General features: G+C 45.7%; 1 protein-coding gene across 1 annotated transcript in view; it reads right to left on the bottom strand.

Annotated features, from left to right (window-relative positions):
• DYNLRB2 (dynein light chain roadblock-type 2) overlaps positions 1 to 18,835 on the bottom strand; it is a 268,106-nt gene that overhangs the window by 147,202 nt on the left and 102,069 nt on the right. Inside the window, exon 3 of the mRNA XM_044081803.1 lies at positions 2,374 to 2,541. Coding sequence (XP_043937738.1) covers positions 2,374 to 2,541 — 168 coding nt within the window. The remainder of the gene's footprint in view (positions 1 to 2,373; positions 2,542 to 18,835) is intronic.

An 18,835-nucleotide genomic window follows, 5' to 3' on the forward strand; every position in this document is an offset into this window, starting at 1 on the left:
AGAACCTGCAGCTGTGAGGCAACAATGCTACTACTACACCATCAAATATCAAGCATTGCAACATTTACAAACCACAGATATTATGAGGAACAGATCAGATCAAATATGAGGCAAAAATATGCAATTTTTTTACAAATGATGGTGGGTAGGGAACTAAAGTCTTTAACACCTGCATACAGGGTACAGGGTTCAAGCCTGAGGTATTCCCTACCACACCACCATGAGCACCTGGGGCATTTTCACACACACACACACACACACACACACACACACACACACACACACACACACACACACACACACACACACACACACACACACACACACACACACACACACACACACACACACACACACACACCTAAACTTCCCTACCATTCTACACAGTAAACTAATTAACATACTTACCTGTCCTTGCTGCCCATTCTCAATAGCGTAATCCAAATGTGCCCGCGCAATAATCCAAAGACCCGCGTGATTCCCACGATCCAAACCCTTCCCGACGAGAGAGACTGACTGCTGGTGTTGCAGTCCGGCCCTGATGCGTTTTCCCAGCGAGTCTGTGCACTTTAAAAGTGCACAGACGTCTCCTCATCTTTCCCTACCTGGACTGCCGGGAGCATGCGCAGTAGACTCGCAGTAGTCTGGACTACTGCGCATGCACGAAGTCCACGAATTTTAAACTTTTTTTTTTTCATTTTTCTTTTTTTTTTTTAATTTCTTTTTAGTTCTTTTGTTGAGGGGGCTGCAGTCCGGCAGTCCAATAGCACGGGCCGCCCCTGCCAGAACTACTAGAAGCATCAGTATACTTAAAATAATGCTACCGATAAATGCAGCAATTCTGGGCACAATGCAGTTACTGAGAAGAGCATTCTAGTCAAACATCAAAGACTGAAGCAATTCTTATTTCACAAACTCTAATTGTATCCTGATTCTGGAATGGGGTGCACTTCTATCACAGCATTAGAACAAACCACAGAGAAATTAAAAAGGAAAAAGAAATTCAAAAGAACAAAGTTATTTGTTTCCTAGATGGAAAAAAAAGTAATGATCATCTTTTAGTAGTTTAGGAAAACTTGTGTGCTTTTACAAGAGTATGACAGAATATGTAAAATCATCAGTCTTGTAACCGAATAATGACTTCTCTTTTATACACTGTGAACTTCACCTCCTCCTCCTCGTCTGCCCCCTGCTGTTGTCATTAAGTGCGCTGCTTAAAAAGCTTAAGAGAATCATCCTAAATGACTGCTGCAAGGTACGCCACTGCAGAAGTAAGAGTTCAGTAGTGAGGTTACAGCATGATTCTTATCCCAATAATGTTAAATTTTCCTTTTTCTTTCTCCTTTTTTTAGTTCAGTATTCAGATGCAAAGCAACTGTTTAACTGCTGTAGAGTTAAAAGTATGAATCTGCACCACATAGGACCTCACACACAGACTAAACCTTCAGAGGTCATACAGAAATGCTGCGTCACTGACTGATGGACTCCTCCTTTGGAAAACAAGAATACCTTCAGGTGAGTATTTCTGTAGTTTATAAGCCCTAAATTCAGCAGTGTCTGCAACAGTATGCAGAAACTGAAGTAAACACTTAGCTGCAAAAAGGACAAACTGGAGAGCTGAAAACATAATTGGAAGCTACCCACACAGAACGTCATTTTTTTCCATATTGTAGGCACTGGCATATGGAGATACTTATTTTCTATAAAATCAGGTCGCCATCCATGTTTGATGGTGCACAACAGCAAGAAATTACTTCAAAACATGCATTATGAACTTTCTTTGACTACAAATAAGTACTGGTCTCATGAATTGCTTTTTTTCTGCTACCATAAAAAATACCAAATAAAATCCCACTTCTTCTGTGCAGCAAGGGGGCTTAATGGTAAGATTTCTGCCTCATGGGTTCAGGGTCCATCCAATCCCAACTTCCTTTTCCAGTTTATGTAGAGTCTTGCATGGGATTCCTGTGTGTGTGTGCGTGTGTTTACCTGGTTACTACAGCTATTTCCCACCTATAAAAAAAACATGCTGGCTAGCTACACTGCAAACTAGAAAATGCAGTTAAGCAAAAAACTTTTTTGAACAGTCATAACATCTGGCACTTGTTAATAATTATGGAGGACTCTCACCAGTCCAAGGCAGAACTGTGAAATCTACAATGTTTAACGAATGGGGGGAAATTACCACTGGAAATATCAGCCTGGATTTACCTCCACACAGATTAGGAAAAATCCTTTATGTAATAGTTACTGCCAAAATTCCTTCTGATTAATTAAAATAGGCTGTGCTTCTCAAAAGATGTTAAAATACCTGCATGAGGATCACTTTGAAATGCATAAAACAATAAAAAATAACAAATTAGCATATCTAACCTGGTGCCACCATAATTTCATGTTTTTTTGATCTAACTCGGAGAAAGGTAAGGTCATTTTGTGGATCAATATCTCTCACTGTACTTCTGGCTTTCATTGTAAGCTGGTGAAATAGTCCAGCATACTGCACTGTAGTCGAGTTATCGAGTGTTGTTCTTATTGGAATACCTATACAAAAAACACCAAAAATGGTAAAATTATAATAATCAGTAAATACAAGAGGCATTACTTCTGCAATCACATACAGAATAAAATGCAAAACGTGAAAGTATTCTGTGATCATTAAAAAAAACAGTTAATTCTTTACCAAGGCCGAATTATTTATACTCTATAGTGCAGATCTTTTTAAATAATGGAGGGTATGGAATTCACAAAAAAATAATACTGGCTGATGTACTTTTCAAAGAATAGAAAAGGTTAAAAATAATCAGGACTTGTCATCAGTCCCAAGATATGGCATATGAACACAACTACAACTCCTTCCCTACCCATTATGCACCACTCTACTATTTCTCTCCAAACAGATACGCGTGTCAGTTAACAGCAAAGCACAACCAAGTAGAAACAAGCATAAACAATAAAATTATATCTTAGGACAACTTCCTCTAGGTCTCATCTTAAAAAGAGTTGTGCTGGGTATGTTGAAGGGTATGGACTGTAATCATCCACATATGTTTTTAGGGTATGTACTTTTGTATCTAGGATGATCCCATCCACCATCCTCAATACTTTAGTGTATGGGCTGCAGCTCGGCTCCCTGGCAGTCATTATGAAAGCATTCCATGTAAAATGGCAGTTCCAAATAAGGACCTTGAACAAGCATTCCATGTAAAATGGCAGCTCCAAACGAGAATGTTGAGCTGGAGATCACATCTAAACTGTAGTGTTGAGTGATGGTATGCACAAATCTTCCATGCCACAGCCTCAAGAGCATCCATACAAAGATGCATTACTGAAAAATACCCAATATATAGCTACCACTGCATTGTTTATGTACAGCAGGTGTGGATGTCAGACCGTGATCATATTTTTCTTCAAAGAATTTAATGCATTCAGTAAGCCATACAGACATGGTGACTTTAGAGACCTTGTAATCCAATCAGTTAGCAGTGTTACTTGCTGGTGGTATTTGTTTATACTGACTTTGTCCTGTCAAAGTTAAAACCTCAGTGCCCTGCATTTACAGCCTGAGCCAGCGGTTGAGAGGAATAAAGCCCTGACTTCAGCTCAGGCAAACGTATTCTGACTAGGACTATAGGCTAGGGAACCTGACGACAAAGGCAGGAATGAAGGGCAGTGCATATGGGGGGGTGCAGGTTGGTTCCCATCTGGTTAAAGCTACTGTTCTGATAACAGGGCCACAGATGGACAGCAGAGGTCAGTCATGATGTTAGAAGCCAGTGCTGGGAACACAAAGGCTTGGCCACTGAAGCTAGTGATAGTAACTTCCATATGCTTTTGTCCATCCTCTGTTCGACACACCTTGCATTTCCCCCTGTTATTGCAGTCCCCCGCCCCAAAATCTGAAGCATCTGTTGTGACACGCTGAAAGGGAAGGGGAAGGGAGAATGGGAGACCTAGATTCCAAGATAACTATTCTACCCACACTACAACCTTCCTCCTCTCAAACCTCAGAATTGAGATAAAAATAAAGGGTGCAGATGTGGAGTCCAGACTGACCTGATGTACCACTAAATGTTTTCTCATGTGAAGTCTGGCTAAGGGAATCATAAGAATTGTGGAAACCACATACCTTGTAATCCTGAGAAATTCCCTGGCTGATAATTAGAAGTTATGTACTTACCATAACGTTCCATCTGAGTAGGTAAACTTCATTTGTCAGCAACCTATGGGTTATCGGATCCATATCGGATCAGAGCCGGCAGCTTCCAACAGCTAAGATCCGAGCTCCTCCCCCTTACCCATAACCCCCTGCTAACACTTTCTGACCTCAGATCGAGTTTGCTTATCCATAAACCATACGATACCAAGAACCACCTCCCTACTCTAACCTGGAAACAATCCAGCATGACAGCAGGAGTCCTTTGAACATCCATATAGGTTAGGGGGACGGAGGGAGGGCCGGTTGCTGACAAATAAGAAGTTATGTACCTACCATAACGTTCCATGTTAGTTGTCTTCTTCCCGCCTTCTTTCTTGCTGGATGGGTTCGGAGCCACTCGGCCTTATACTAAAGCTCGAGAGCTATTTACCAGCTCGAGGCTTCCCCATATCCCACAATGCTAGGCGACAGATACCCAGATCTCGTTTGGTAGAGCTAACACCATGGAGACACCTGTCTCCACTACAAGGTTTACCTACAGTGCTAAAAACAGAGGAGGACGTAACCTAGAAGAGAGTCAACCAGAGGAAGAAGGCCTGAAAGGGGATTCTTCTCGGTCTGTCCAGGCTAGGGGGATGGAGGGTGGGACACAAGAAAGAAGGGGAGAAGACAACTAACATGGAACGTTATGGTAGGTACATAACTTCTTAATGTTATGTTGTCTATCTCGCCTTCATTCTTGCTGGATGGGACAGCGTCCCTAGCACCTTAGCCCTGGGCGGCTCATCGGAACAGACTCTTGAGCACAGTGGAACCAAAATCAGCTCGACTCCTGGAGGCCATATCCAACCTGTAATGTGAAATGAAAGTATGAGAAGTGGCCCATGTGGCTGCAGCACAAATAGATTCCATTGGAAGTCTTGCCTGAAAAGCTACCGACGTAGCTAATGCTCTGGTGGAATGAGCTTTTGGTTTTGTAAGGAGTTCTTTATGTCTCAGTTGGTAAATCAAATAGAGGCCAACCACCTGGATAAGGTTACTTTAGAAACTGGTAGGCCCTGCTTGCCCTCAGCATAGGACAGGAAGAGTTGGTCCGATTTTCTTGTTTGTTTAGTCCTATCCAAATAAAAACGTAATTGCCTGTGAACGTCCAAATAGTGCAACTTTTGTTTAGCTCTGTTCGAATAGTTAGGAAAAAAGACAGGAGGATCAATAACCCGATTCAGATTTGTCTCTGAAGGTATTTTGGGTAAAAAGGAAGGATTAGTCCTGAGTGAAACTCTATCTTTGTGAAAAACAAGATAAGGAGGACGAATACAGAGGGCTTGAAGTTCCGACACTCTTCTAGCTGAGGTGATGGCTACTAAGAAGAGAGTCTTCCAGGAGAGTAATTTTAAGGAACAGGACGCCACAGGTTCAAAATGAGGGAGAATCAATGAAGTTAATATCAGGTTCAAATCCCACGGAGGCGGGGGATCTTTAACCGGGGGCCTAAGTAAAATAGTCCCTTTAAGAAAAGCTTTACAAAGTTTGTGGGACATGATGCTGGTCTCTGACAGGCCAGCATGGAAATTAGCGATAGCAGCCAACTGGACTCTAATGGTGGCAGATGAGGAACCTGCTAGTAAAAGTTCTGCCAAAAAATCTAGAATGCTATGGACAGGGGCTGTAAAGGGGTCTATATTTCTAGCCTCTGCCCAGGAAGAGAAAAGTTTCCACTTACTAGCATAAGTCTTTCTGGTAGTAGATTTGTGCGAAGAAAGGATGATTTCACGCACTGGCTGAGAAATATGTGGAAGCCTGGCTAAGGATGGAAGTGGAGCAACCAAGCTGTGAGGTTGAGAGACTGAAGGGATTGGTGGAGCCCGCCCGACTGATGGATCAAGAGGTCTGGCACTGGGTCCAGATTCCAGGGCTGCTCCAGCAGGTGACGATGCAGGAATGGGAACCAAATTTGTTGAGGCCAGTAAGGGGCAATGAGGATCATCCTGGATCCCAATGCGGTCGCTTTCTGAATCAGTTTTGGAATTAAGGGAAAAGGAGGGAAGGCATACAGAAGACCCCGGGGCCAATCGTGAACTAGAGCGTCTCCGGGGGAGTGGCCGGGGAGGGGGAAGAGAGTGAAGAAGGCGTCGCACTTGCTGTTGAGAGGGGTTGCGAAAAGGTCACAGCAAGTTTGACCCCATCTGTGGAAAATTTTGTCCGCTACTAACTGATTGAGAGACCACTCGTGAGGCATGAGAATGGCTCTGCTTAACCTGTCCGCTATGACGTTGGACTTCCTGGGGATGTGCGTTGCTATCAGAAACCGTTGAGAGGAGATCGCCCACTGCCAGAGTCTGAGTGTTTCTCGACATAAGGGATAGGACCTGGTTCTGCCCTGCTGGTTGATGTACCACACTACAGACATATTGTCCGTCTGAATTGCAATAGTCCCGGTAGGTAGAGAGTCCTGAAGAGCTTGCAACGCTAAAAGTACTGCTCTCATCTCCAAGACGTTTATGTGCAGGTGGTACTCTAGGGGTTGCCAAGTGCCCTGGACAGTCCTGCCCTGACATGCCCCCCCCACCCGATCAGGGAGGCATCCGTTGTCACAGGAGGAGGAAGAACAAACGGTCTGCCTTGAAGTACTTGAGAGGAGACCATCCACCAAGAAAGGTGGTCTTTGCATGATTGGGTGATTATTATGTTGTGAGACATCGGAAGATGCTGAAAAGACCATTGGGTAAAAAGCATCCATTGAAGAATCCACATGTGAAAACGAGCCAGGGGAAGTAATGTGATTGCTGCTTGAGACCCAAGGTTTTCAGTACAAATCTGGCCTGTATTCTCTTGCACTGTAGTAAGGTTTGAACATGTCGGCGAATGTCTGATACTCTTTCTAAGGGAAGTTTTGCCGACAGCTCTTTTGTATTTAATATTGCGCCTATAAAAGTTATAGATTGACAAGGCGACAATGCAGACTTTTCGAAGTTTATAGAGATACCTAGCTCGGAGCAAGTTTGGATTGTATAATCCCTGGCTCGGAGTAGCTGATGCCTGGTGGAAGCAGTTAGGAGCCAGTCGTCTAGATAAGGAATCCTCGCCGTCTCAGGTGAGCCGTAACCACTGCCATGCATTTGGTGAACACCCTGGGGGCTGTGGTGAGACCAAAGGGCAGGGCACTGAATTGACAGTGACTGGCTCCCAGCCAGAAGCGGAGAAACCTCCTGGAGCGTCTGTCATTTTGATATGGTAGTACGCATCCTGAAGGTCTATGGAGCACATCCAATTGTCCTGACCCAAAAAGGGTAGACTGGACTGAAGCGTGACCATCCGGAACTTCGTTCTTTGAACAGATTCGTTTAACCTGCTGAGAACCAAAATGGGTCTCCAGTCCCCTGTTTTTTTTTTGGTACCAAAAAGAACGGAGTAAATCCCGGACCCTTGCTGGTCTGCTGGGACTGGCTGGATGGCCCTTTTTTCTAGCAGTTTTGAAATTTCTAGTACTGCTTGTTCCCTTAGACAGGGTGGAACATCTGGAAGGGACCTGTTTGTTTGTACAGGGGTGTGGACAAAGGGGATTTTGTAACCCTCGGATATGATGGACCGTACCCATTTGTCTTGTGTGAGGAGTTGCCAGGCTTCTGGGTACAGTAACAATCTTCCACCGACTGCCTCCGAAGGTGGACAGTCGGGCAGCCCCTCAGGGGTGCTGAAAGGGTTTGTCAGAGAAAGATTCTCTGCTACCCTGATTTTGCGGACCCCCTGTGCCCCTTGGGTGGCGACTATTATTGTTCCCTCCTCTGCCCATGGAGGGAAACTCTCCACGTGCGTCAGGCACGACTCCCTGGGGTTTCCGAAACCACATTTGTCCACACTTCTGACCTTTAGGGTATGGTCTAGAGGGAGTAGAAAAACGGACTCCCACGGCAGAGAGAGTCTTGCCTTCCTGCTCACACCTGGGAAGGGTATCCTTCACCTGTGGTCCAAACAAAGCCAAACCATCGAAGGGGATATTGGTGAAGGACGCCTTAAAGGGGTCAGCAAAGTTACATAACCGCATCCAGGCATGTCATCTCAAAGCCACGCCTGTACCTACAGCCCTACTCGCCCCATTGGCTGCATAAGAAATGAGCTGCATGGAGGAGTTGACTATAGAGTTAAGGGTCGCCAGCTGGGAGTTAATCTTTTCCTGAGACCCCGCAGCTGATGGATCCTGGAGGGTATCACCCAGTTCCTTGAGAAGATCCCTTTGAAGGCGGGTGAAATGGCACAGATAATTCAGCGATCGCATGGAAAAGGTCACTGAAGAAAACATCCGCTTCCCGTACCTGTCCACTGTCCTAGATTCTTTATTAGGTGGATGGACAGGCACCGAAGGGTCAGCCAATTCCTTAGTGGCTGCCGCCACCACCATGGCATCAACAGGGACACCCTTTGTCAGAAACGGTTTGTCAGATGGGGCTGTAATGAATTTAGTGGGCCTGCGGGGAGTTGGTTACACTGTGTCCGGGGCTGTCCACGGTTTCCAAGCCACCACTTCCATGAGCGGTTAAAAGGCGGAGACACCCAGGAGGTGGAAGGGCAAGAACCAAACGCATCCAGGTACACCGACTCGTCCTCGGAAGGGTTAAAGGCAGTCCAGTTCCCCCTCTGCCTAAGGATCTCAAGGATGTGTGAAAAGGAGACATCCTCAGAGGGGGGACCTTGGGGACCCTTCCGAATCCTCCAAGTCGGTGTCAGACGTGACTGACCTCGGGGGAGTCAACATGTTTCCTCTTACATCTTCTCTTCGGAGGGGGCTCCTCTAAATGATCAGGGGAGGCCTTGGAAGAGGGAGATACACCCAAATTGGGCGACCTGGAGCGTCTGTTCTCCATGCTTGGGGTCAGGAGGGTGGACAGAGACCGATGCAGGTACCATGGGGGGAGTAGCCGAAGGAGCCAATCGCGGAGCCGACACAGGAGTCAGCACGCTCCTCATGACCTTGAAGGTGCCCCTATCAGGCAGAGAAGAGGGTCCCCACTCCAAAGAGATGTGAACCCCTCCCGGCACCGAGAGGGATGGCTCCGAGGCCGATGTCGGGACCGAGCTCACCTGCGCCGAGGCCCTGAGAGGGAGAACAGGGTCGGACAAGGGTCCAATGCCACTCGCCCCCTCGGAGCCGACGAGGGAGTCTCGGCGCCCGGATCCCTCCAAGGACGGAACCAATGAAGAGATCGGAGCCGATGAGGGAGCCGAAAGGTGTGGCATCGGCTCAGACGTTCCTACGATTCGAGCCCCAACAAGCTCCGGCTTCGAACACAGTGGAAGAGTCGGAGGAGGAACTGTTGAAGACACAAGGATAGCCAGTCTGTTGAGAAGGGCTGGTCAACATTTTGGCCAGTGCCTGCGACTTTAGGAGCCTACTGACCACCCTCTCCAAGTCATGATCGGATAGCCTGGAGGACCAAGAGGAGTGGGATCTATGGCTCCGCTCCGATTGAAGCAATGGAGACCTCTGAGCCGAACAAACGGACTCTAAAGAGGGGGACCTCGAACGTTTACGGCTCAGAGAAGGCACCAACACCAAGGTCGGAGCCGACTGAGGTCTCGAAGTGTCGGTTCCAGCCGGAACCGATGAGGAGGCAGGAGCTCCATTCGGTGACGGCTCCGAAAAGGGAGCCGACGGTTTGGCAGGCTTTAAGGATTTTCCCGACGGAGGCTTAGCCGGGGATCCTTCTGGCTTAAGTAAGCCCCTCAAAATGAGCTTGTTCCTATGCTCCTGCAGGACTCTTGGACTGAAGGCATGGCAGACCGAACAAGAGTCCTGCAGGTGTAGTGTGACAAGTTTGTCAGAGACATCTTCTGACAGCACGAGTCACACTTCTTGAAACCTGAGACTTTGGTATCTTTAGACCTATTAAAAAAGAGATACCAAAGGGAACAGGTAACTAGTGCTTAAAACAAGGGACACACACACACGCACTAGGTAAAACTAGCAGTAGTAATAATAACTATAACCACACAACTATTACTAACAAATATATATATATATATATATATATACACACATACATATATATATATATATATATATATATATATATATATATAATACAAGAACAAACTAGCAGTAGTAATAATAATAATTATAACCACACAACTATTACTAACATATATATATATATATATATAGCAAAATATATATATATATATATATGTATATACACACATACATACATATACATATATATATATATATATATATATATATATATATATATATATATATATATATATATATATAATACAAGAACAAACTATAAGACTAAGTAAAAGTAGCTAATAAGGCCTAACACTACCCTAAAGGGTGGGTGGGGGGGGAGAAATTCTGTAACAACAAAAAAACGAGTTTCTAAGTGGGATCTCAAGGGGTACACAATCTAATTAAACTAAGAGGGAAGATTATCAAAAAATAAGAGAATATTATCAGTAAAAATACAAGAAAAGATTTATACGACCTGGAGCTGGTAAAATCGCAACCTCGTAGCTGAAGCAGCAAACGAGATCTGGATATCTGTCGCCTAGCATTGTGGGATATGGGGAAGCCTCGAGCCAGTAAATAGCTCTCGAGCTTTAGTAGAAGGCCGAGTTGGAGCAGAGGATCGGTTCCGAACCCATCCAGCAAGAATGAAGGCGAGATAGACAACTTAACATTGAAGTTTACCTACTCAGATGGAACGTTATGGTAAGTACATAACTTCTAAATCTGAAGTAGTTAACTTCATTTGTCCATCAACCTATGGGACAGAGTCCCCAGCTACCTTATTCTTGGGAGGTCCTCATGGAAGGATGTTCCGCAGCACTCCAGAGCCAAAGAATGCTCTCCCTCTGGAAACAATATCCAACTTGTAATGATTTATAAATGTATGAGATGAAGCCCAAGTGGCTGCTGAACAAATGTCATCCAACGACACCCTAGATCGAAAGGCCGCAGAGGTAGAAATCGATAGAGTAGAATGGGCATGAACTCCTTGAGGTGCAGGTTGGCCAGAACTCTCATGCCAAAAGAATATTTTGGGAACTTCATCTGGACAATGTGACTTTTGATACAGGTTTTCCCCAAAGAGGGCTTAGCAAAGGATACAAAAAGCTGGTCTGATTTCCTGTGATCAGCTGTCCTTTGCAAACAGAATCTTAGTTGCCTATGTACATCTAGAGAGTGCAACTTGTATTCACCTTTGTTCTGATAATTTGGGAAGAAGACTGGTAAATTAATAGATTAGTTGATATTAGACTCAGATACAATTTTGGGCAGAAAGGAGGGGTTGGTCCTGAGTCAGACTCTATCTTTGTGGAAAATCAAATACGGTGGCTTGGCGCAAAGGACTTGAAGCTCCGAGACCCTTCTGGCCGAAGTTATGGCAACAAGAAATGCCATCTTCCAAGATAAGTATTTCAGATCCACCGAAGTTGCAGGCTCAAAGGGAGGAGCTGTTAGAGACTGAAGTACAAGACTTAAATCCCAAGGATGGACTGCATCTTTTACCGGAGGTCTTAATAGGAAAGTGCCTTTTAGGAAGGTCTTACATAATTTGGACGAAGTCAAAGGGCCGAGATCACTGCCAACATGATAATGAGAGATTGCGGCCAACTGGACTTTGACCGTAGAAGAGCTAGCACCTTGGTCGAATAACCCTGACAGGAAATCTAGTACTGCTGGCAACGGAGCTGTAAAAGGATCCAAGTTTTGATGCTCCACCCAAATAGAGAAACGCTTCCATTTACTATTACAGATTCTTCTAGTAGATGGCTTGTGAGCGGCTACTAGAATAGCCTTGACAGGGGACGAGATACCGGGAGTCCTAGCTATCACTGGAACTGGATCAACAGAGCTGTGAGCTTGAGGTTGTCCAGATTCGGGTATGACAGGCCTGTTGGGTGAGAGATCAGATCAGGAATGGGATCTAGAATCCATAGGGGATTCACTAGATGAGACCATAGATAAGGGAACCAAGCTTGACGAGGCCAGAATGGGGCAATGAGGATTATTCTGCTCCCCAACCGTCTGGCTTTCTGTAAAAATTTGAGCATCAGGGGCAGAGGAGGTTAAGCATAGAGTAGACCAGGTGGCCAAACATGCACCAAAGCGTCTCTGGGGGATTCCCCAGGTGGGGGAATTAGAGCGAAGTAGTCGCTGCACTTTGCATTCGAAGTAGAGGCAGAAAGATCGCAACGAGGTTGACCCCGTTTGGAGAAAATTTGCTTCGCTACTTTCGGATTCAGAGACCACTCATACGGTGACAGGAAGGATTGACTGAGTCTGTCTGCCAAAATGTTGGACTGTCCCGGAATGTGCATCGCTATGAGAAAGCAGTTGGTGGACATGGCCCATTCCCACACTCTCATGGCCTCCCGACAAAGTGGATAGTACCTGGTTCCCCCTTGTTTGTTGATATACCAGATGACTGACATGTCTGTCTAGATCGCAATTGTCCCCAATGGAAGAAGGCTTTAAAGTGCTTGCAACACCAAAAGCACTGCTCTCATCTCTAGGACATTGATATGCAATGAGGTCTCCGAATGGTTCCACGTGCCTTGGACTGTCCTGCCCAAGCAGTGTCCCCCCCACCCGAGGCGAGAGGCGTCCGTGGTCACCATGGCTAGAGAAGGGGCACCCTTTCTGGAGGTCCGGGGACTGGAGCCACCATAAGAGGGCTTTCTTGCATACCCTGCTGAGAGGAACGGGAAAGCTCAGGGGATGTAGCAGCAAGGACCACTGGACTTGTAAGATCCATTGAAGAACTCTCATGTTTAAGCGCGTCATGGGTAGTAGGTTGATGGTTGCCGCCATCGAGCCTAGAGCCCTTAGGACCAATTCTGCAGGGGGAGCTGGGGATTGTAGAAGGGCCAGTACATGGAGTTTCAGAGTTCGTAGCCAGTCCGGAGTCAAGAAGGCTAGAAGCTGGTTTGTGTTCAATCTGGCTCCAATGAAATCTAGAATTTGAGTTGGCAGAAGGGAAGAATTTCCGATGTTGATCGTGATCCCCAGCCGGGGAGCTAGATGGAGAAAATAATCCCTGGCAGTGCAAAATAGATGCCTGGTGGGGGAGGTCAGGAGCCAGCCATCCAGGTACAGAAAGACCTGAATTCCCTGGAGTCTCAGGTGGGCCGCTACAATGGTTAACACTTTGGTGAACACCCTGGGAGCTGTGGTGAAACCAAAGGGAAGGACCCTGAACTGGTAATGGCTGGCTCCCAGCCGGAAGCGGAGGAACCTCCTGGATAGTCTGTCCATCAAAATGTGGTAGTACACATCCTTGAGGTCTATGAAGCACATCCAGTCATTCTCCTGCAGAAGGGGGAGAATGGACTGAAGAGTGACCATCCGGAACTTTTCTTTGGCTACTGACAGGTTCAGGAAGGACAGGTCGAGGATTGGTCTTAGGTCCCCCGTCTTTTTTGGCACCAAGAAGAACCTGGAGTAAAAGCCTGATCCGGACTGGTCTGCAGGGACGTGCTGGATTGCTCTTTTTTCTAGCAGCCGGAGTATTTCCTCGGCTGCCACCTCCCTTTGATTGGGTGGGACATCGGGGAGGCTTCGGGGACTGAGAGGGGGATTGAGAAAAGGGACCTTGTAGCCTCTGGATATGATCTGAAGCACCCAGCGATCTGTTGTAATGGACTCCCAAGCTGCCAGGTGCCTCGAGAAATGCCCCCCGACTGCCTCCAGAGTGGTGCAGTCGGGTAACCCCTCAGAGATGCTGCATAGGCCAATCAGAGAAAGGTTTTCTGCACCCAAAGTTCTTCGGGCCCCCTCTGCCTCTAGGGCGGCGTCCACCGTGTCCTCCTCTGCCTCTTTAGGACAAGGGGTCTGGAGCAAAACGGGACTGTTGAGACTTTCGGAACCACATCTTCTTCTGTCCCTTTTGGTTCCTGGAGAAGGACCTCTGGGGAGCAGAGAAGCGGACTCCGACAGCAGACGTCTTCCCGTCTTTTTCACTCTGGACCAGTGTGTCACGTACAGTCTTGCCAAAAAGGGCAGAACCATCAAACGGGGCATTTGCGAACAACGCCTTAAAGGGTTCTGCGAAATCACAATGACGGAGCCACGCCTGTCACCGTAGGACGATGCCCGCTCCGCTAGCTCTAGCGGCTCCTTCCGTGGCATGGGATAGTAGCCGCATAGAGGTATTGGAGATAGATTTGAGAGTGGGCATTCGGGTAGGGTACACTTTCTTGTCCTCCGCCGACATGGACTCTGGGGGCGACCCAGCGTATACTTTGATAAGATCCCGCTGGAGCCATATCACGTGTGCCATATAGTTCATCAACCTCACAAAAAAGGTGGCTGAAGCGAACACCCACTTCCGCAGATGGTCCATCGTCCGAGACTCCTTGCCTGGAGGATGGACCGAGGAACTCTCCTGGGCCAGTTCCCTTTTGGTGGTGGCCACCACCAACATGGCATCTACTGGGGCTCCCTTGCTCCAAATGGCATCTACCAGGGCTCCCTTGCTCCAAAATGACCTGTCCGAAGGGGGGCTGAGAATTTTGTCCGGCCTCTTTGGAATGGGCTCCACAGTGTCTGGTTCCTTCCATGTCCTGGTAGTAATCAGGTCTACCAGGGGATCGGCGGGAGGGGACACCCAAGAGGTAGACGGGCCTGCTTCAAACGCCTCCAGAAACACAGGCTCGTCAGAGGAAGGTTTTGGGGCAGACCTCCCCCTTCTGATCCGAAGTATCTCCTTGATGTCTCCGAAGGAGATGTCTTCGGGGGGTGACCTTGGGGAACCTTCCCCTTCCTCCAAATCTGTGTCCTCTGTCAAGGACTCAGGGGAGTCCAAGTGCCTCCTCTTGCACTTCTGTTTGTGAGGGACCTCCTCGGGGGGCTGTCTGAAGAGGCCTCACCAACCACATCCTGTTCCAAATAAGGGACGTCTGAGCAGGCTGTCCCTGGGGCAGGGTGATGTAAGGCGGACCTGTCAGAGGGAGTGCAGGGTGGAGCTATAGCTGAAGCCGGGGGCCTGGAGTCCCTCGACAAAACCCTCTCCACAGCATCGAATGCCGAAGGAGAGCTGCTCTCCCTAGGATCAGAGCCAGGGGATCCCGGCCAGGGGAAGGGGAATAGCAGGTGGGGCTGCCGCAGCCACGGCAGGTGCCACGGAGGGACCGGAGGATGAAGCAGAGTCTGGGGGCAGAAGTCCCGCCAGAATCAGCTTCGACCTCCAGTCCTTGAGGGCCCTGGGGTTGAACACTGCACAAATAGTGCAGCTGGTGGAAAGATGTTCAACCCCAAGGCATAAAACACACAGAGTGTGGCCATCCGCTGGGGACAGCTTATGGCCACACTCGGTACACTTTGAAAAGAAAGTTTTGGGTGCCTCCGCCATATCTATAAAAGAAACACACTCGCTAGGCCCCAAAACACACACCCTAACGCGTACACGAGGGGGAGGGAATAACACTAAAAGGATAACTAGATAAAAAAAAACGTTAATGCTACTGGGGAACTATGCTAACTCACACACACACACAAAAATTTGTTTAAACTAGGAAAAAAGAAGATTTTTTCTCACAAATCCAACAACTACCACACCTGGAAGCTCGATCAAGCTGCTGAGAGAACCGCGGCAAACTAGATCTGAGGTCAGGAGGGGATAGCAGGGGATTATGGGTAAGGGGGAGGAGCTTGGAGATTGGATCTTAGCTGCTGGAAGCTGCCGGCTCGGAACCGATATGGATCCGATAACCCATAGGTTGATGGACAAATGAAGTTAACTACTTCAGACCATTTTTTCACTGGAAAATCTCAGTACAAAATCTTGGAACATTTCTATTTTGATGGAAGAAAACCTCTTCCCAGAGCTGAATCTTACAGACAACCCAGGAAAATTATTTGCTGAAAAGGGATGAAAGAAGATTTATATGTTTATTTGAAACCCAGACTCAAGAGAATTACTTTTTTTCAGTTACCAATAGTTTGAAAATACAAGGGAACTGTCCAAATATGGAAATATGAATGCCTTGAAGTCTGCAATAAGCAATTACTGGAGCCAGACATTTTGTTAACACCCTTGGAGCAGTAGGTAGTCCAAAATGTAAGACAGAGCTGGTAATGTAAGCCAGATGCATACGATTTTAAGAAACATCTAAAATGTTTGCCAATGGGAATGTGATGCTAGACATTTTAAAAGGCTAATAAAGGAACAAGACATAATGTCTGAAGGGATAACATTTTGAACTTTGGGATCTCGACAAAAAGATTGTGAAAGGAAAGGACTAGTACAGGCATCAGAGTCCCTTTTTTCTTTAGCATCAGGAAAATTGAATTGCTTTTTGAAAACTAGTGCAGAGGTGGAAGAAAATGTATTTGCCTTATAAAAAAAAAAAAAAAAAAAAAAAGGTTGAAGACTTGGGTCACCCTCTTGAATCAACTTTCCCCTCTCATCAAATCTCTAAGCACCTCAGCTGATGAAGGGCCAAACAGAACTTCCTTATCCAGGAAAGAATATAAAATTTCAGTGTTAACATCTTCAGGAAAATTTTGTGAATGTAACCACGCAAATCTTTTCAAGCGTGACCAAGAAGCAACAGCTCTGGAGGCAGTATCAGCAGTACCATAAGAACACTTTAAGCTATGTTTATTTATATGAGAAGAAGATACAAGAGAAACATTCAGAGTAAAAACTTTAACGTGAGCCTGGTAATTTAAACATTTCAATGCTAAACTGGCAGAATAAACTCTTTTCCCAAATCTATCAAAAGCTTTCCCATCCTTGTCAGAAGGAATTGAATTAGCCTTAGTAATTAGTCTGACAGAAAAAGTTTTGGAAAGGAAAAATCACTCCAGGGTCTGCTTTAGGTATCCGAGTTATCCTGTATAAACTATCAGACTTCCTAGGGGCAAGAGGTTGACAGTCAAGTAAAACTACGAACTGTCAGGAAAACACTCAGTAAAACAGATAAAAAGTACAGTTGTGTAAATAGACTTAATTTAACAGCAAATGTTTGAATGGCTACTTCTGAGGTAACCTAAGCTACATGGGATATAACAGCCATCCAGCTTCCAAAGCTTCAGGGTACCTTCCATGTGCCCAAGCCATTAGTTGGCTAGACTACAGTTGACTAGAAAGACATGTTTGAGTGCCAAGCCCTTCAGAACTTTTAATGCCAACAGAGGAGGGGGCTCTAAGCCCTGAGAGGTCATTGTTAGGAACAAAAAACAAATGTCCACACCCTGACATAAAAACACGGGACTGAGGAAGGTAGTGGCTACTGCAGCACTGATCATTTGAACATTTAATGTTATGGCAAGTGTAATTACACAGCTATACTATGTTATTCATACTAATCACTGCTGCACTAGCCTAACCTATATGGGTAGACTGCTACAGGTGGGAGGTAGGAACCCCTACAGAATGGTTGTAGAAAAGTCTGACCTAGACCTGGAGAAGGAATCTAGCATGTTGTGTTTTGTAAAAGTGTTTAAAGAGGACCAACGTGCTGCTTCAAGAATACTTCTAAAGTCCAACCTTTTTCCAAAAAGCCACAGATGAATCCAAGACACTGGAAGAATGTGCTTTGACCCTGCCTGGGAAAGTTCTGCTGGTGGTGGGAATAACAAAAGGTAATAGCCATAGACAACCATATGGAAACAGAAACAAAACAAATAGAGCTCACAGGTAAAAGTTGGAATTGTAAAATCCAGTGTAGGGAATATGAGCAGTCCAACAATCCAACCACCACACGAAGACATGCAAAAAAATAATGTTTAATGAGGTAAGCGCTTTCACTACAACAGTAGCTTCATCAGACCATTGACAAAAAAAATGCCAGAAGACTAGTTATACCTCATTAAACTTTGTTTGCATTCCTTTGTGTGGTGGTTAGATTGATGGACTAACCATATGGAAAAAGTCGGCTTCAACACAGGATGTCCCTTCTTACCTTCACATAAAAATGAACTGACTGGAAGTACTGAAAGATTTTGTTCTGTCAAGGTAGTACCAGAGTTGTCTGTGGACAGCCAAGGTATGAATCATCCTTTCTCCCTCATTTTGGAGTACAGGGAAGAACAGAAGGAGAGGGATAGCTTGACAAAGTAAACTTGTATACCAGTTTAAGTATAAAATAAATGATTAGTTCAAAGAAGTCCTGCCTCTGTGGAAAACGAGAAGGCTGACCCACCATAAAAGCTTGCAGCTCAGAAACTCTACTTGCAGAGGTCATAGCAACCAGAAAAATGGTTTTCAATTTTAAGAGCCTTAAGTTATTCAGATGACACGTTTAAAATGGAGCAAATGTTAGCTTCTCACACAATATTAAAATCCCAGAGAGAATCCACCATTTTTCTTACATAATACCACTTTCAAAAACATTTTGACACAGGAATGTCTTGAAAGAGGGGGATCAATGGACATAAAAGGTGAAGTAGCCGACAAATGAATGTTGACATAGGACTAACATAGGCCATAGGAAAGTAACTCACAAAAATATTGTAAAACCAGACAAATACAAGCCCTGAATTGGTGCTGGTTATTTTGTTAGCACTGGCTATAAAACCTTTTACATTTGCTAATATATGATTTTCTAGTACCAGGCTTTTTTGCCTCCATTAGAACCTGCTGCACATCCTTAGTAAACAGGTGAATAAAATATATTAGGACTCTTTATCATCCAAGCTAGTCAGCTGAAGTTGTTTGGGGTCAGAGT

The sequence above is a fragment of the Protopterus annectens genome, chromosome 8.part1 (genome assembly GCF_019279795.1).
Source record: "Protopterus annectens isolate FY-2018-M chromosome 8.part1, PAN1.0, whole genome shotgun sequence".
Lineage (NCBI taxonomy): Eukaryota > Metazoa > Chordata > Ceratodontiformes > Protopteridae > Protopterus > Protopterus annectens.